Raw genomic sequence first — 16,782 nt, 5'->3', positions numbered from 1 at the left:
GACATTCACAATCTTTCATCATTTCGTTATGTCTCTGTAAATTTTGAGCTTTATCGCACCCATAACAGCAGAGAAATAAGCGTTTTAAAAGATGCAGGTCAAGCAAAATTTCCCTTCATGAATTTATTCATGCTGTTGGTATCCCCCGCGACCTTAACGACGAGATATTGCGGGAGTGCATAAAAAATATGAGCACGCGCGCGTGATTTGATGTGTTTGCGTCTGGAATTGTTTGTCTCTTTGAAAACGCATTGTTCTCATCATTAAAGCGTGGAATATAATTACCAAAATTATCATTTTTAAACCATTTTTTGATCGGGACACCTTCGGAAATCTCAAAGTTTGGACTTTTCCGACAATTTTGTGGCAGAGAATTCAGCGCGGATATAGAACTTCATGAGCTGCCACTGCAGAGAGGTAAACTAGGAATACTGTAGTGTGTCATAACAGAGGCGGAATTTTAAAAGAGCGCTTTTAGAAAGAGGTAGAAGGCATTCAATTAAAATTTGCACATTTAAACCGCCATAACTTGCTGGAAAACTTTAAATTAAAAAATCCGCTTCTGTTATGACACTCTAGAGATATTGACTGATTAGTTTTTGACAAGATCACAGTGTGCTGTCTCCTACTCGTTCTACAAACTCTGCCACGAAATCATGTTCTTCCCAATTTGGCAGTATCGTGGCTATAACATCGCCGTAGGTACAATCTACCAAATACAAGATGACATACATAATCTTTTATCATTTCTTTATGTCTCTGTAAAATTTGAGCTTAATAAATCGCATTCATCACAACCGAGGAATAAGCGTTTTAAAAGATGCATGTCAAGCAAAATTTCGCTTCATGAATTTATTCATGCTGTATAGATCCCCGCGACCTTAATAGGATATACAATATTAAGTCAAAATTCTCTAACGTTAGTCACATCATTAAGCATAAGTTTATTTTTCTGTTTCTATAGGAACTGTTGGTAGGAAATGTTGTAAATTATTTAATGGCCAAACATCAATTTTCTATGTTCTAATCAAAAAAAAAAAAAATCACGAAAAGTTGCCAAGCAGAGTTGTGCAGCGCAAGTATTCCAAATTAATTTTGTTCAATGAAATGTTTGTTTATGTTAGCTTCCTGGACGTGGACTTCTTTTCCTGTTCAAAAACTTATTAGTCTATTTTCCCAAATTAGTAAACAAGAACGCCAGGGTGTAAGCATATAAAAATTAATCATTCATTTGAGACAGTCATTCAGAGGAGTTCCTGTTACGCAGCAGTTATATGTAATATTGACTTGAATCATTTCCTTAAATATTGTTTTCCAAGATGTCGCACTTTCTCACGTGAGCAATTACATTTATACAATATCGTGATTTATTTACCCATATTTCTACACGTGGAGAGTCACACTCGCCTCACAAATATCTCTAGGAACCCAGACTGAAAGAGTTAGTATTAACAGTAAAAATAAAGTTATCTTAATTATAACAAGAACTTAATTAAGACCCTGGTTGGAACTGCAATTTGATATTTTGCGCCCAGTGTTCTGTAGACTTATTTCAAGAGTTTTTGCTCAAGTTTAAAAAGGACTGCAGTAAATGATCTTATAAACGCACACTCTCAAATAAACGCCTCGTATCTAATAAATGCCTCCCCTGAAGTGTAAAGTTTGTATTAGACGCCCCTCTCTAATAAACGACCCGTGTCTAAAAGACGCCCCCTCTAATAATAATCTCAAAAACCAAGGAAATGCTCATCACGCAAAATAGTAATATAGGAATGGGTGTATCCAAGCGCTATATCCGTGTCTGCTGTATTAAACAAGTTAGCCAAAGACGAAAAGTCTTATGCTTGTCGTCAACTGGAGAGTACCACTACGACACGACAATGACATTGCAACACGGTATCACGCAGCAACAATTATACAACAAAGCATCACTAAAGAGTGTCAAAGCGAGACAATACAGCCCATCAACACAGATGACTTGACTTCTAGCATTGTGCGATCAAGCATTCCAAACTGCACTGTACAGGCTCTTACAAATTCTCAGGTTTGAAAAATTAGCATAATTGGATAAAACGGTACCCGTACGGGAATGCCGATTTCGGAGCGATGTCCCGCTAGCCCATCAATAAAAAATATTTTTCTGTACTACTTAGATGTTAATATGTCTTTTTTTTGCTTTTCTCACAAATATAGCAGGGGGGTGCAACGACTCGAACATTTCTCAGACTTGGCTCCTAGACTATAAAAACCAACAAAATAATCAACGTAGTATAAGTTTCTATGCGATGCTGTATATTAATAATATTGAGTATAGTTACCTTCCAGTGTCGACTCCACTCCAATTTTCAAGGGACGTCGTGAACACCTTTGCCATGAGAGATGTTTTTCCACATCCCGATATACCATGAACAATGAAAGGCTAACAAATGAATAGTGAGTTAAGTAACAAAGAAAAAAAAAACCATTCTTAAAATTAATAGTTCTAGGTAACAAAAACAACAGAACAAACAAACAAACCAACAAAAACGTCTCCCCCGCCAAATACATCCAGTAGCTCAGCTATAAAAGTTGGGGGTTATAATCCGTTCTAGACGTACAGCATTGTTGCTTTGTTGAATCGTTTAACTTCTGGCCATAGTGAATCGCCTTTTCTAACCAAAGTAAAGTCAAGACACAAAAGTAACGTCATTGATACCTTACAATGACGTTACTTTTGTGTCTTGACTTCTCTTTGGTTAGAAAAGGCGATTTAAAAAAGGACAGTGTTGTAAAGTTAGTACTATTTTAACACCCAACCTTTAGCAAACCCCGTCCTTCACTACAGATAATAAATATGTGTTCACGAACCTTTTCACCGTTCTCCATCTTTAGGTATGCTTCCATCTGAAAAGATACAATCAAAGTAGTGTTTCGAGATTTAGAATAACGCATCGGACAAATGACCAGATGACTGCTGCCAAAACTTGTTTGGCACAAGTTTTAATACTTGTGGGTCAACTTATAAGATGTGGTAGTTACCTTTATCAAAGGGTGTGTTCTGCCAACAAATGCCTCGGTTCTTTTCTCTGCCACTGTTGCATGGTGCAGAACTTCAAGATACAGAGGGTCGTTAATTACCTTATGCTTGGCCACAGCTGGTAGAAAAATAAATAAACACAGCGATGCTCATGAATAAATACAAATCTATTAAAACTGCATGCTGATTAATACTACGTTAATAATCGTTAGTCATTGATTTGCGTACATGCTGACCTAAGCATCTTCGGTTTTCTACCTTACTCAATACACGGAAATCTTGCATACGTATGAAAATGAAATTGGTAATTTGGCTAAAAGGCCATATTTGACCTTCAAAAGACATGAAGCAATTATCAAACCTTCTTGAATGCTGTCGACCATTAACTGGCAAAACTTGTCACAGAATGTCTTTATTTCTTCTTTGTTCTGTTTTGTGTCAATGTGACCATCCTTGGTGACGTGAAAGTCAAGGCTATATCTGAAAGACACAACAGTATCCAAATTAAACGAGGACTAGAATAAACCTCTGTAGTAGTATTTCATATCGTTGAAATTAAAGGGACTTTGATTTGTTCATCTTATTCTCTTATTCTGGCTTCATGAATTTCGGATGCTAGCTTCTCATACCATTTTCATCAGCGAGTTACTGACTAAAAAAAAGTTTTCAAAAAAGTGCAGTCTGTCCGCATTGATCAAGTCCGTGTTTACAATTTTATGTTAACTGAAGGGTGTTTAGAATGAGATTTTTTTTTTACAGTTGCCAGTCAAAGTAGCAATATATTTACATTGTGAATGGCCAAGCCACACCTGCCCTTCATAAGAGACTGAGTGCCTTTACCCGATAAGTCACTGAATATGACTATGAACCTTTAGGCAGACGGGTTTACAAACACCAAATGCTTTTAAGATGTGCAAAACTTTGGAGGAACATTTTGCAGGGTTTTCCTATCGGTTGAAACAAAGCACATGGCATATCGGTTCACCTACATGCATGTGCAATTCCATTTGGTATCAGATTTAGATAAAGAGCTTTTCTCGACAACTCTATATAACAAAAATATCTGGACACTATATAAAATTCAGAAAATATAAGAAGCTTTGAAACACAAATTTATAAGCCAAATTACACACTCCTCGACTTAATCATCATAATTTGTAAAGTTCGTTGCTTTTCTTTTCCTAAGCTAAAATGAAGAAATCATGGAGCTAGATGTCGCAACTCAAGACGTCAATCTGCGACCCAAATTTGTGAGATGCATCTAACAAGATGTAATTAGAATATTAAGTTAAGTTGTTTTTTCACCTGCAGATGTTATTTTTTGGTATAAACCCTTGGCAGTCATCCTTGAGCTTGTCCAGCAAGCATTTTGCATCATCTCCAGTTGTAGCTTGCGATTTCCTCCCACGCTCGTCAACATCTACAAAACGCTTTACAAATCCATTATTATTCGGATTAACTTCTTCTAACCCGTTAAGGGACCGAAGAAATAGAAACATGTAATTAGGGTCCATGTCCTCCCCTTTAATACCAGTTGTAATTTCCTCTTCTGTCACTGATATCTTAAAATCGTCCTCCGTCAAGGCACAGCCAGGAAAGGCGGTAAAATCTATCTGACTCGCAGCCTTTTTCAAAGCTTCTCTCATTGTCACCAGAGTTTGCCACCATTGTTGTCTTTCTTGCTTCGCCTTTGCATCATCGACGTCAACAGCGTGCTTATAAGCGTGAGGAAAGAATGTTGAAATCGGCAGTAAGACGTAGGCTGCAGGGACGCTGTTTTCATCCAGTTTGTACCATTTTTCCAATAATTCGGAGGCGTTTTTATTCCCACTGTTACTCTTGACGCTTCCCAAAAGCATTTCAAAGACTTCCTCGTCAATCTTGACAGGAACTGGTCTGTAGCCGTACTTGTCACCAATGAGACAAACCATGTAAGGTCCTACAGACTCTTTCCTGGTAAAACAGCATCAAGTGTAGATTAACGCAAATTAATGATGAACTTTGTGATTATTGTTTTATCGCACACATAAAAGCAAAATGGTCTAATCAGCAGAGGTCCTTCTTATGTTGTTTTCTTAAGGCTGCAGTGGTTTTTACTGAGCATATACACAAGCATAAGAAAAACGAACAAACTTATTCTCCTTAGGTTGTCCTCGTAGTCGTTGCATTGGCATAACACTGTCATAGGCACAAGAAAACAAAATTGTTCGTTCTTCTTGTGTTTACGCTCATGATTATATAACGGTGATTCCTAAGTAAGGACAGCGCAGTATGAACGAGTGTGTTCATTCTTCTTATGGACCCTTATGCCCTTATCCGTATACACTATTGTACATATGCTAGACACTGTTGTGCACAACTACCACCAGATATATGTCAATCAATTACTGACAGGAAAAATAGTTTATAAGATCTTCATAAACATTTGTGAACATTTGCTAACCACCCGGAAGTAAACCTTTTTTCCTAATAAGGCAATACTTTTGATAATGGCATTACGTAGGCAAGACACTTTATGGAGTTTAGCAAGTCACTATCTTTGGGACATCTCTGTTTGCTAAAATACTAAGTACCTTATTACATGAAATTTTCGCGACACTTAAATTTCGCGATTTTGCGAAAATATTGTATTGTGAATCACTTTAATTTCGCGTTTCAATTAACATTTCCTTGGCAATAATATTTTATTTTAACATATGTCTTTGAATTAATTGAAACGAGGAAAGAACAATTACGCCAAAATTAACAAAAACGCAACGGTGGGACAAACTCTCGGCGAGAGCAACAAGAGAGCAGTTCTCACAATGTCTACAAGTAGGTCATGCTTGTAAGTCGTGCATGAGTAATTGTTCTTGAATCGATTGACGACAACATCAATTTACATTGAAGATTCCTTCCTTCAGTGGTAATAAACTTATTCTTTTTTTATTATTGACATATGTTAGTCACTTTATTGTTTGCGTCATGTTATGTTCGCGACACTTACTTTAATTTCTCGATTTTTTTAGAATCGCGAAATTCGCGAAATTAACGTGTCGCGAAAATTTCATGTAATAAGATAGGTGGTAAATTGGTTCGCAACTAATCGAGACCTTATCCTTCAACATTTATAAAGTATTGAAAAATGATAACAGATTTTTGTACACGTTCAATTATTTATTTAAAGGTTACTAAGCAACATTATTTTTAGATTTTCTTGCGAATACATGCACGTCACGGACATCACATCTTAAAACAATTAATATGTGTTTTTTTTTTTTGTAAAGTTGTTTAAAAAACTCACACGCCATTTAGGAAGAGAAATGCACTCTGCTATTTTTTAACTATTATTTGCCTAAACAATCATAAACGCATGAACAATTTACTTACCTGCACCTTTGAACTTCTGTCACACAAATCTCTACCGCTTGATGTTCGTCTGTCATCTCGTCACGCACTCCCCACCTCATGTCCGCTACACTGAAATTATACCCTAACCGTCGACAAAATTCTCGCAAATATGGATACACGTCTTCCATTAGCAAGTCCCGTTCTATTGTCATGTCTGTGAAAGTTGAACTCAAAAATATAGCAATTTCTCTTGTTGGAAGACTCCATCTTGAATCTGCTTGTATATGTCCTTGGAGAAGATTGTTGAAGTATTCCATCAATTCTTCGTCTTTGAATTCAATAAGTTCCTTTCTTTTGCGGTACACAGCCGACGGTCCATTCCTGAGAATCGTTTTCCACGGCTCTCTATCGGAGCGATCGTCTTCCCAAAGCTGAAGCGCCGCTCTGAATTTCTTGTTAGCTTGCATAACTTTTCGAACAGTTCCCGCCTTTGTGTTACCGTTTCCCATCTCGAAACTTCAGAAATAGTTGGAAATTAATTAACAGTCCATTGGTAGCCGTCTGTTCATCAAATATCTTTCAAGGCGATAGAGTGAGGTACGGTAGCAACCAAACTCTATGGCTAGATGTCACACTCCGTTATGTTTACAGTAAATGACTGCGTTTACGTTCTTTTAAATACCATCTCCGCGCCAATTTTGCTAATCTAGGGCTTCTTACAAGCCCATTTCGCTGTTCAATGAACGTGCTAAGTGTTCCTACTTTGGTACATTAAACCGCTACGATCGATCGCTCGGCGTACTAGTTCCTGCTTGCCCATGCACCAAACAGTATGCGGTATTTTGATTATTCAGCCTTGCCATAATCAATTATTATAGCTCTTTTGTTCAAGAAAGCAAATCGGCGAATCTTTTGTTTCTTTGAATACATCAATTTTTATCAATAAATCTTATCATTGCCAGAAATCTTACAAACTTATAGAGCGCCCTTTCCCTCTTTGAGTGTACTCAACAAATTAAAAACTTTGAAAAAACAAATATATCTTGTAAGAAAACATATCGCTTTCTTCATTGATCCTGCTTTAAAATTCAATATAGTTTAATGACGTACGTAAACAATAGAAATCAACCAGTCAAGAGGTTTGTATTCACGGTCTGTTGACATGGCAATTAGGCTTCAATTGTTCTTCTTTTTTACGACTGAACGGCTCGTTTTGCAATCAATTGCGCGCGTATTACATGCAATTCACGATATAATTTTCATTCATCAGTCAAATTTTCGCGCGTTTGGCGATTTCACGAGCGCTTTCAGAAAAATATGCAGTACTAATTGTTAAAGTGCGAATTGGTTTTCCAGGTTTTCAGGTTACATCTGTTGCCAACCTACGTTACGATACGTCACACTGTTTCAACCTGAAGTTAACTCTTATTATTATACATTGTAGTCACTATCTGTCTTCTCATTGGCTAAGAGCCTACAGTTAATTCCGAGAATCAGCGCAACCTACACATTTTCTCGATTAAACGCCGGGCCCCGAATAAACGCCGGGTCTCCAAGTTGTATTTGAAAATCAACCCCTTACACAATTATTAAAGGTTGAATATGCTTTAAAAATAATGTCTAATTATATAGCTGTAAAATATAATGAAAAAACTCCTGAATTCAAATAAACGCCGGCCCTATAGGGCCAAGTTTGAAATAAACGCCGGGGGCGTTTAATCGAGAAAATACGGTGTTAGTGAATAATCTGCTAGCAGATTATTCGCTACTCTGTAGGTTGGGCGCGCAATGCATGATTTCCGAGAGGAATGTGGGACAAATCTGACAACGAAGGAAATTCATAGTTCGTCGATTCGCTTCTTCAACCGAGCAAAACATTAACCTAAATTGAAAAATTGCTGGACAATAAATTCTCGGAAAACACAGAATGACCGACAAAGATTGCGGAGGAACTATTCCACGAATACCTTGAGAGAAAAGCATTCAAAAGCAAGACGACAAGTAGGAATTAGTAGAACGGTTGTAGTCGTTTTGTCCTTATTTTTTTTTTCAGAAAAACAATGTATAATAAAACAATTATTAAATCGGTTTTTGTGATATATAATCAAGATCTCGGTAAGTGTTATCAGCCTCAGCCTTCGGCTTCGGCTGATAACACTTGCTCGACCTTGATTATTCCGGATATCACAAAAACCTCATCCAATAACTGTTTAGAATACGTCTTAAGTTTTGTCAGTTTGGATTACTTTCTAATTGTCACCGACGTCATCTTTAGGTTGAAACAGACTGACTGAGGCTGGGAATAGATTTAACCTGAAAACCAATTTGACCAACAACACTAACGCAATTTATCGTCAAGAAATGTCATTTGAAGTTGAAAACTAGTTAAAAGTCGAAAAAACAACGCTAAATAAACAATTGGAAACCTTCAGCTGTCACTTTAAATAGTAACCCAAAGGTAAATGCTGAAAAAACCAACAAACAAACAAAAAACAAGAACAAAAACTGCGGTATTTTATTTCGCGTCTAAGATGGAACCTCAAACCTATTTCTCCACTTTTAATTTATTAACATTCTTTCGTGCAGATTTAATCCAATCAAAAGCCGTGGATAGCTTGCAGTTGACTTCTGATTGAAAAATCTGCACGAAAGAATGTGAATAAATTAAAAGTGGTCACACTTTTGGGCGCCTTGCTGTAATCCGCTTTGTCAGTTGAAACCGTCCTCCATTATTTTTTGTTCCTTATTTCTCCATTGGTGTTTTTCTACGTTAGAAAACTATTATTTTGAGGTTTAGACTGTCCATACCCCTCTATTTTTTCGTGTTCTTGATCGCTTCCCGCCCCCCTCCCCGCGCGCGCTCGCGCTCGCTTCGTTTGCGTTTTTGCGTTGAAAAATCAGTCGACGCGCGCTCGAGCTTCGCGCTCGAGCTTCGCGCTCGCTTCGTTTGCGTTCTGCGTTGAAAAATCGAGAGGCTGTGGACAGTCTATTTGAGGTTGTCCTTCAATTTGAAAGGAATCCGAAAAATGACTTAAAATACCGTGACATAGCCTCTTTAATCTCGTTCTTTTCATGATGACTGCTGTTCGCGTGTGAAGACGTATATAGAAGAAATTGCACACGTACATGAATGTATACTCAAGCATGCGGCTATACGGAAATCTTTCCCAGGAAGTTGCTCGCAGAAAAAGAACGGACCGAACGTAACTACAAATAAGCAGTACTTTTCTTTTCGTTTATACATTTATTTAATAACTTGACAACTACTTTTCTTTAAATATTCTCGATTACAGCATGATTATATCAAGTAAACTATTACTAACTGTTAAAACTTTACGTGTAGTCATAGATTTTAAGTTCTTTTTATCTCGACGTCACTTATGATTACAAATTGTGCCTAACTCAATATTAAATAAATAAGGCTAGCATATATTAATGATTATATATTCTAACAATTCTTTAAATAACTGTTTCATAAATATGTATCTCAGTGTATTTTTGGAGCGAGTTGTTTTATTTTGCGGTCATAAGATGCGCGCAGCAACGCAAGTTTGACTTCGGGAAGTCCTTTAACACGAAAAAGTGATTTCGAATGACTCTACGAACATTTAGCTTAAGCGGTAGTTCAGTACACAGAATACAATTTTAAATAGCGCCTAACAGAAACGTTTTTCTTATATTAAACGTTTCAGTAAATACGAATACTTGCCAAAATCTACTTGATTCTCTATTGAAGCCCGTCTTTTAATAAGCCCTCTTACACGACCACCGTCATCAACTCTCTCAGTCTTCATGCTTTCTCTTGGTTTTCTTTGGGTGTCGAGAACGACTCTTTGCTTTACACAACGGGCAGATGGGGGCATTCCTGTGAATCTGCTGGTGGCAGGACAGGCACGCCTTCATGGGAGGTGGCTGCTGCTGGCGGAAGTGCCTTTCACCAGGAGGGCCCCGCTTGTTGACGAGCTGCTGTGCAGCAGCCGCCGCTGCAGCTAACTGGGAGGCCACAGGGGGAGGAGGGGGTTCCTGTGGTTCTGGCTTCCAACCAGGTGGGGCACGTTCAAGAAACCTGGGAAATGGAAGAAGGGTTAGTTTGCGTTAAATTATCAACAAAAAAAGACATCTTGAATGCTTCTTAGAATACAGCAGAAGCTAACAGCAAGTTCTTTATAAAGTAAGTGAGCCACCAATGTCCATTGTGACTTCAAACATATTGTGATTGGAACGTAGTCAGTGGTTACAGCAAAATGACACATGTTTCTTTGTTGGCTAACAATGACCAAGGGTACAAAAAATTAAAAGGCAAGTGCAACTTGTTTTATGAAGTTGGTGAAAATGGACTAAGGCTCGGTGTTGATCCAAAAACCAGCACCTGCTGATTATTTCAATCAAAGTCTCTTCGAGATATCGACGTTTTTGCATGAAGTACGAGTCGAAGGTTTATCCTGTGCATTGTTCTTCGAACTTATCATTACAGTTTCTTTGTAGTTTAGTTTAACAATTTCCTATCTTCGCGGAGGAAATGCAGCCATATAATTTTGTCAAAAATGGCTCGTCCGCGCCGGGTATTTATACACATATTCCTTAACATTACACAAATAAACAGTGCAAATTTCACCGAGATCTGACAATTCTATACTTTAAAATTGCAAGGACCTTTCGGAGGCAGTCGATTACGGCAGCGAAATTAGCAAATGAAACAGCAAAATATGCGTTTGACGCTTTGTTTTTGTCATTTTGTGACGCCATATCTGAATTGTTATAGGTAGACCACTCTTCAATGTGTTCAAGGCCGTAGCGTAACGATTGCTCCACAAAAAAGCACAAAAAATACAGATATTTCCGACTACTCTGGACTACTGTCGGAGAAAACTGGCTCAAAAATGGCTTGTCCGCGCCGGGTAATTTTATACACATATTCCTTAACATTACACAAATAAACAGTGCAAATTTCACCTAGATCTGACAATTCTATACTTTAAAATTGCAAGGACCTTTCAAGGCAGTCGATTACGGCAGCGAAATTAGCAAATGAAACAGCAAAATATAATTGCAGCGTAAACAAATCGTTACACTCAAGCTGCGTTTTGTCTAGGCTCTGCGAGGGTCGGATATCAAGACCCAGGATTAAACAAAAGCCATATATACAGTGAATGCTTTCGAATTATATTTGAAGATGAAATAAGAAAGAATTTTGCTGTCTTTAAGCTTTGACTGAAATTCCACTCGAACTGCGTAGATACGATTGCATGTTGTAAAGCCGATTCATGCAACATTGCTGTCATTCCCTGTCAACGCGAGGTCACGTCCCTAACGACCTAGGCTGATGACGAAATAGAGTTGCGCTTGCATGTAGCGACCAAATTTGGCCTAATTTTTAACCGCTCCTAAGCTAAAAGAAGCCCCCATCTCTTGCATTTGTTTTAACTTCAATAATATCTTTGAAAAGAGCGAGTTGTTTGGTATGGTTTATTTTTGACGTTTGTAATTTTTAAACGATGTAAGTGCTAGTGATTATTTATTCGTGTTTTAGTTACGCAATCCATTGTTTGTGCGACGCTTTTTATAGATCGCCTTTCAGACACACGTGCGTTGAGATAAGAAAGCTGACATGTCACTTTTAAAATTGTTATATAACGTTTGTAAATGTGACAAGTCACGTTTTTTTCACGAGATCGCAAGTGATCACCCACAGCGGAAAGTAATCCCTTGAGAAATTAAAACAGTCCCTTGAGAAATTAAAAAAGTCCCTTGAGAGTTTACAAATATGTGGTTCCAAATTTTGTCCACTAACCCCTATTCTACGTTTTTAGCTTGTAAACAAGCAAAAACGTCGAAAAAAGTAGAGTCAGTCAAATACCAGATGCATTTTTTCTTAAAATTATGTAGACAACATGATGCAATCAAAACAAGTTACATTTCAGACTAAAATTGCATACAGGGCATGACACCTTTACCCTTGAGCTTGCATCTTCGTTTCCAACTTAGCTGTAAATATCTTAATACACGTCCCAGTTACTATTTCAATTTTGCAGTTAAGTCTGATCATAGTATAAAATAATATCACAGATTGAATTGATAACAGCCTGAAATTGCAGTCATTGGTAAAACTAAAAACTTTGGAGTTTGCTATGTACTGAAAATCACAGTAGTTATCAGAGTAACAATCGTTTTTCAAGTACAAAGCTTAAACTGTAACTTACTCTGCAAGACTACTTTCTTCATCAAGGTTGGCTATTTTTTCCAGACCCAGAGAGCTTCTCATTTTGTCAATGTCTCTCTTCAGTGGTTTGTATTCTTCATGCAATCTTCTAAGAGTATCTAATCCTCTTTCCCTCTCAGATTCAGACTGCTTGATTGTATTTTCCATCTGAAAAAAAAAAAATGAAAATCCTTAACCAGCCTTGGTTAAAATTGTCCAACAATTCATCTTGCTAGTGTGATGAAACAGTACCGGCATGCAACTTGGTACATTTAGTAAGTTTCAGTTTCTAATGGTGTGTCTGACATTAGAGATTGTCTGTATTAATCACTGGTTATATCCAAAGATATATGGACATACAGCATGTATGTAAATCATGCACTTGAAATCATATTTTACATGCATGCCCACTTAATTTTTCATATCGGTATATTGTGTGTGGGAGGTAAGGTGACCTAATTAATAGATAGTGCGCTGGACTCCAAATCTGAGTTTGAGCCCTGGTTTGGATCGTTGTGTTGTGTTCTTGGGCAAGACATGTTACTCTCACATTATTAGTGCCTCCCTCCACCCAAGTGTGAAAACGGTTACCAGGGAAATTTATGCTGGGGGAAAGAGAGAGAGAAATACTCCTAGTCGTTTCATGCTACTGAACCGGGATAGGCTCCAGCTTAATGGGCCACTAGGCTCAAACACAGGTAAACTGACTCATAGTTGAAATAACAAAGACATAAAAATGTTTCAAGCAGGGTAATATTTATGGTCTGGCAATGTCACTTGACTTACCAAATTTATGTCAGCATGGATAAGTCTTAGCTCCTCTACATGTGCCATTTTCTCATGCAGGAGAGCTTCCATTTCTGCTTTATAGTCCTTCAACAGTTTACTTTCCTTTTCAGCTGCATCTAACTCTTGGATCAATTGAGATTTTAGCTTGTCCAGCTGAGAAGTCTTGAGCCTGAAATAATGATTTGAGATCAATGGGGAGTTGTTTTGTTGACAGTGTTTCTTTTATTTACTGTTACCGGTAGTTTTTATTTTTTAAGTCCCCTTGCACTTTGTGCTTATCACCAGTTGCTTGTGCTTCACACTTCTAGTCTGTGGTCTGCAGCAAAGGTGCAAAAGTGCCCAAGGAGGCCAGACACCAGAGCTGCAAATAACAGTCGGTCATTGGACATTGGCCAACCAAAATTTACTAATGTCCGACAAGATCCCAAGTCTGGTCGGACATAATGTCTGGACAATTTTTGAACGTTAATCATTTTACGGCAACAATGAATAAAAATCTGTCCGACCACTTATTTTGTTTTGTCCGATCAAGATGGTTTCTTAGGGCCTGTTTACATGGAAGGCAGATGCTCCGGCTAACCGAGTTACCCGGCTAACCGAGCTACCCTGGGCGAGCCAACTTTTCATACGTTTCTTTAGAAAACGCATTGAAGCGTTTACACGCTAGACTGGAAACCCGCCTTGCCGGGGCACTCGGTCTACATGCACCCTTCCAGGCGGGATAGCTTTTTGCCATGTAAACGGTTATGCCCGGGCTATCCCAGCTTGCCAGGCTAAGTCTTTGTGCGTGTTCTTAAATTTAATTTCAAGTAAATGGCATAAAATGTACAAATTTGGGACCCAAACAGTGCTATTTGACCAAAATTAGATCAAATTAGTTAAATCTGTAGGCTGGAAAATATTTCTTTGAGCAACAGCTAATAAATAAAAAATTTTGTAGGAATGATTATCCTAATTCACCACACAATCAATTTAATTTAATAATAATAATAATAATAATAATAATAATAATAATAATAGAATTTCAATTGAATTCCCCAAAAGATGGACACATGTTAAATTTCTAAGAGCTTGCACATCAAAGTAAAATAGGTTTGAAGACAGCTAGCCTTGATTATTTAGTTAAAAGTCATATTTTTCTTCAATCATTTGGAGCTACATGGTTTCTCCACGCTGTGACACACTTCAATGACGCTGTCTCATCTCGGGTAGAAGGGCTGTGAATTCTGCATGTAAAGGCGGGCTATGTTTCATCCCTTCTAGCCGGGTAACTCGGATAGCCGGGGCACCCTCCCTCCATGTAAACAGGCCCTTAGTAGGACATGTGTCCTTTCAAGTGTAAAAATAAATATTTGCAGCCCTGAGACACTGATGTGTAACTAGCACTTTTACAGAGGCATCCAATAATTAGACACACAGGGATCCTTGGATTTCAAGTGACAGGGAAGTTCAAAGTATATTTTGTGGGTTTGTAACTCATGATTTTGCTAAAAGAAAAAAATAAATTATGGGGATGGAGGTGGTTGGGTAATGCAATCCTAATTTCTTGAACCCTCTTTTTCTTGCACCTCTAAATTGCTAGAGCTATAAGTTGTTTCCCTTGGATTTATTTGCTTCACTATTGTGATAATTGTCAATAATTTTACGTCCCCGACCGTAAATTTCTCAATTTCTTAGAGATTTATGAAATCGCGATTCTTCTGTATGTTTTGGGTTGAAGTTTAAAGTTTAAACACCATAAATATTTTGTGATTTTGTGGAAAATAAAAAAAAAATAATAATAAAAAATGAGGGTACCGTGATTATATACCAAATTATGGTAATATTTATTTTGGATTAAATTTTTTGGAGAGTTTTAATTTATGGCGTTTAAACGGGCCTTCAGTTTTGACTGAGAAAAAAGAAAGTATCATGAACAAATAGCCATCTGGAAGGACTTTTTTCTGTGTATTGCTCATGTTAAGCTCTGTGGCAATACACAATCCACTAAACAAAGAACTTATGACTCCTTGTAAAATACCGTTTTTAACAAAGGATGCCCTCTTTCTTTGTACTTTAAGCACAAAAGAAAGAAGGGTCGAGGAAACGCAATATAATCTCTTTGAGCACTGAAAGATATATGTGTCGCTTGAGATAATACACCAATGAATTAAGTTGGCTGAGTAAACTTTGCAGAGGGTTAAAAACTTAATTAAGGCTGGCGAATTATTAAACGAAGCAATTTAGGATGAGCAGCTGATATATTTTAATAAAGCATAAGCTTTAAGGTTATTGTCAAATTTCTAATGTATTGGAGAAGCATCAAAAATTTTCAGAGAAGCTGATCGCAAGCTTTCCAGCTTTTGGATTCGATTTGAGTGCAAATGGCGGACTATTTTGTTTTACCTAGTGTTGGTTAACATCCGTGCAGAAAACATTTAGGGCGTTTAACAACTTAAGTTAACGAATTGAGCATTGAAATTGTCATTTGATGAATGTCAAAAGACCGCCGAGATATAAACTAACTTATATTTTCAGCAAAACGTCAGATCGCTAAGAATTTGCCAAGATCTTTCTTACCTTACATCTCTAATCGTCTCTAATTTTCGCATATAGCTGTCTTCGTCGCCGACGTCTCTAGCAGGACTAGATGCCATGTTGTTCTTTTCAACAAAAAATAATGACAATATGGCGGCGTCGCGGCTATGAAGTTGCTCATATAACAAGAATACTTATAAGCGTTCCTGATTGGTTAATGGCAAGCGAAGTAACCAATCACATGCAAGCTATTTGTGCCAAAATTTTCAGCTGTTCTTTCGGCTTGCTTTTGTTTCCTGCATCCAAAGGAAATTAATTAAATTACTCTTGGCATCTTTACTAAACTGAATAAACGTTTAATCAAGGAAGTCAGGAAATTTAAGCAATTATGATTCAAGAAGATTTTATATTAGCCAGTTCAAAATGCTCCGTTTAAAGGTTTATTAAATCCGATCGAGATTGTATTTTTTACTGTTTTGTAGTTATTTTCCTTCAAAATGATCTTAAATTTTATAAGGTTAATTGTTTAAAAGAAAAAAAGGAAAAATACAGCCATCTTGAAATAAACAATTATTTTCGACAAAAAAAAAGAAAAAAAATTTTGGTCGCCCGATAAGGGACTTGAACCCTTGACCCTCAGATTAAAAGTCTGATGCTCTACCGACTGAGCTAACCGGGCTCCCTTGAAAGCCTAAGCAAAATTTAAGATACTAATAACCAAAGTATTATTCAGCAACCTGACTGACTGTCGTTTTACCAACAAAATAGTTCTGGTATATTTCCTTTCCATGCAAGCTCTATTTATGTCAGTTGAGCATGATTCCTGGTGTAGTATTTAAATCTACCCAACATAGTCTATCTTTAACTTCGTTATACGCGTTACTGGTTGAACCCTGACTGCCCTTAGCACTGGTCAGGTGTCCGTGGAAAA

General features: G+C 37.4%; 2 protein-coding genes and 1 non-coding gene across 3 annotated transcripts in view; all 3 read right to left on the bottom strand.

Annotated features, from left to right (window-relative positions):
• Positions 1-7,309, bottom strand: part of LOC144657076 (telomerase protein component 1-like) — a 32,041-nt gene extending 24,732 nt beyond the window's left edge. The window contains exons 1-6 of the mRNA XM_078517372.1: positions 6,386-7,309; positions 4,322-4,969; positions 3,378-3,496; positions 3,019-3,134; positions 2,848-2,883; positions 2,319-2,419 (exon numbers count right to left, since the gene is read on the bottom strand). Coding sequence (XP_078373498.1) covers positions 2,319-2,419; positions 2,848-2,883; positions 3,019-3,134; positions 3,378-3,496; positions 4,322-4,969; positions 6,386-6,855 — 1,490 coding nt within the window. The 5' untranslated portion in view covers positions 6,856-7,309. The remainder of the gene's footprint in view (positions 1-2,318; positions 2,420-2,847; positions 2,884-3,018; positions 3,135-3,377; positions 3,497-4,321; positions 4,970-6,385) is intronic.
• Positions 7,310-9,564: 2,255 nt separating this feature from the next.
• LOC144656927 (zinc finger C4H2 domain-containing protein-like) lies at positions 9,565-16,017 on the bottom strand. Its single transcript, XM_078517187.1, has 4 exons — positions 15,894-16,017; positions 13,332-13,503; positions 12,547-12,713; positions 9,565-10,412 (listed from the first exon to the last, which is right to left on the bottom strand). Exons 1-4 carry the CDS (start codon positions 15,968-15,970, stop codon positions 10,130-10,132), a joined length of 699 nt encoding a protein of 232 aa, XP_078373313.1. The 5' UTR covers positions 15,971-16,017; the 3' UTR covers positions 9,565-10,129.
• Positions 16,018-16,457: 440 nt separating this feature from the next.
• Positions 16,458-16,530, bottom strand: Trnak-uuu (transfer RNA lysine (anticodon UUU)). The gene has a single exon. It is a non-coding gene; the product is annotated as a tRNA-Lys (tRNA).
• Between the last annotated feature and the right edge of the window lie 252 nt (positions 16,531-16,782).

The sequence above is a fragment of the Oculina patagonica genome, chromosome 6, assembly GCF_052425735.1.
Source record: "Oculina patagonica isolate OP01 chromosome 6, crgOcupat, whole genome shotgun sequence".
In the NCBI taxonomy this organism is placed as follows: domain Eukaryota; kingdom Metazoa; phylum Cnidaria; class Anthozoa; order Scleractinia; family Oculinidae; genus Oculina; species Oculina patagonica.
Note: the sequence above shows the minus strand (reverse complement) of the source record. Positions and strands in the feature narration are given on the sequence as shown.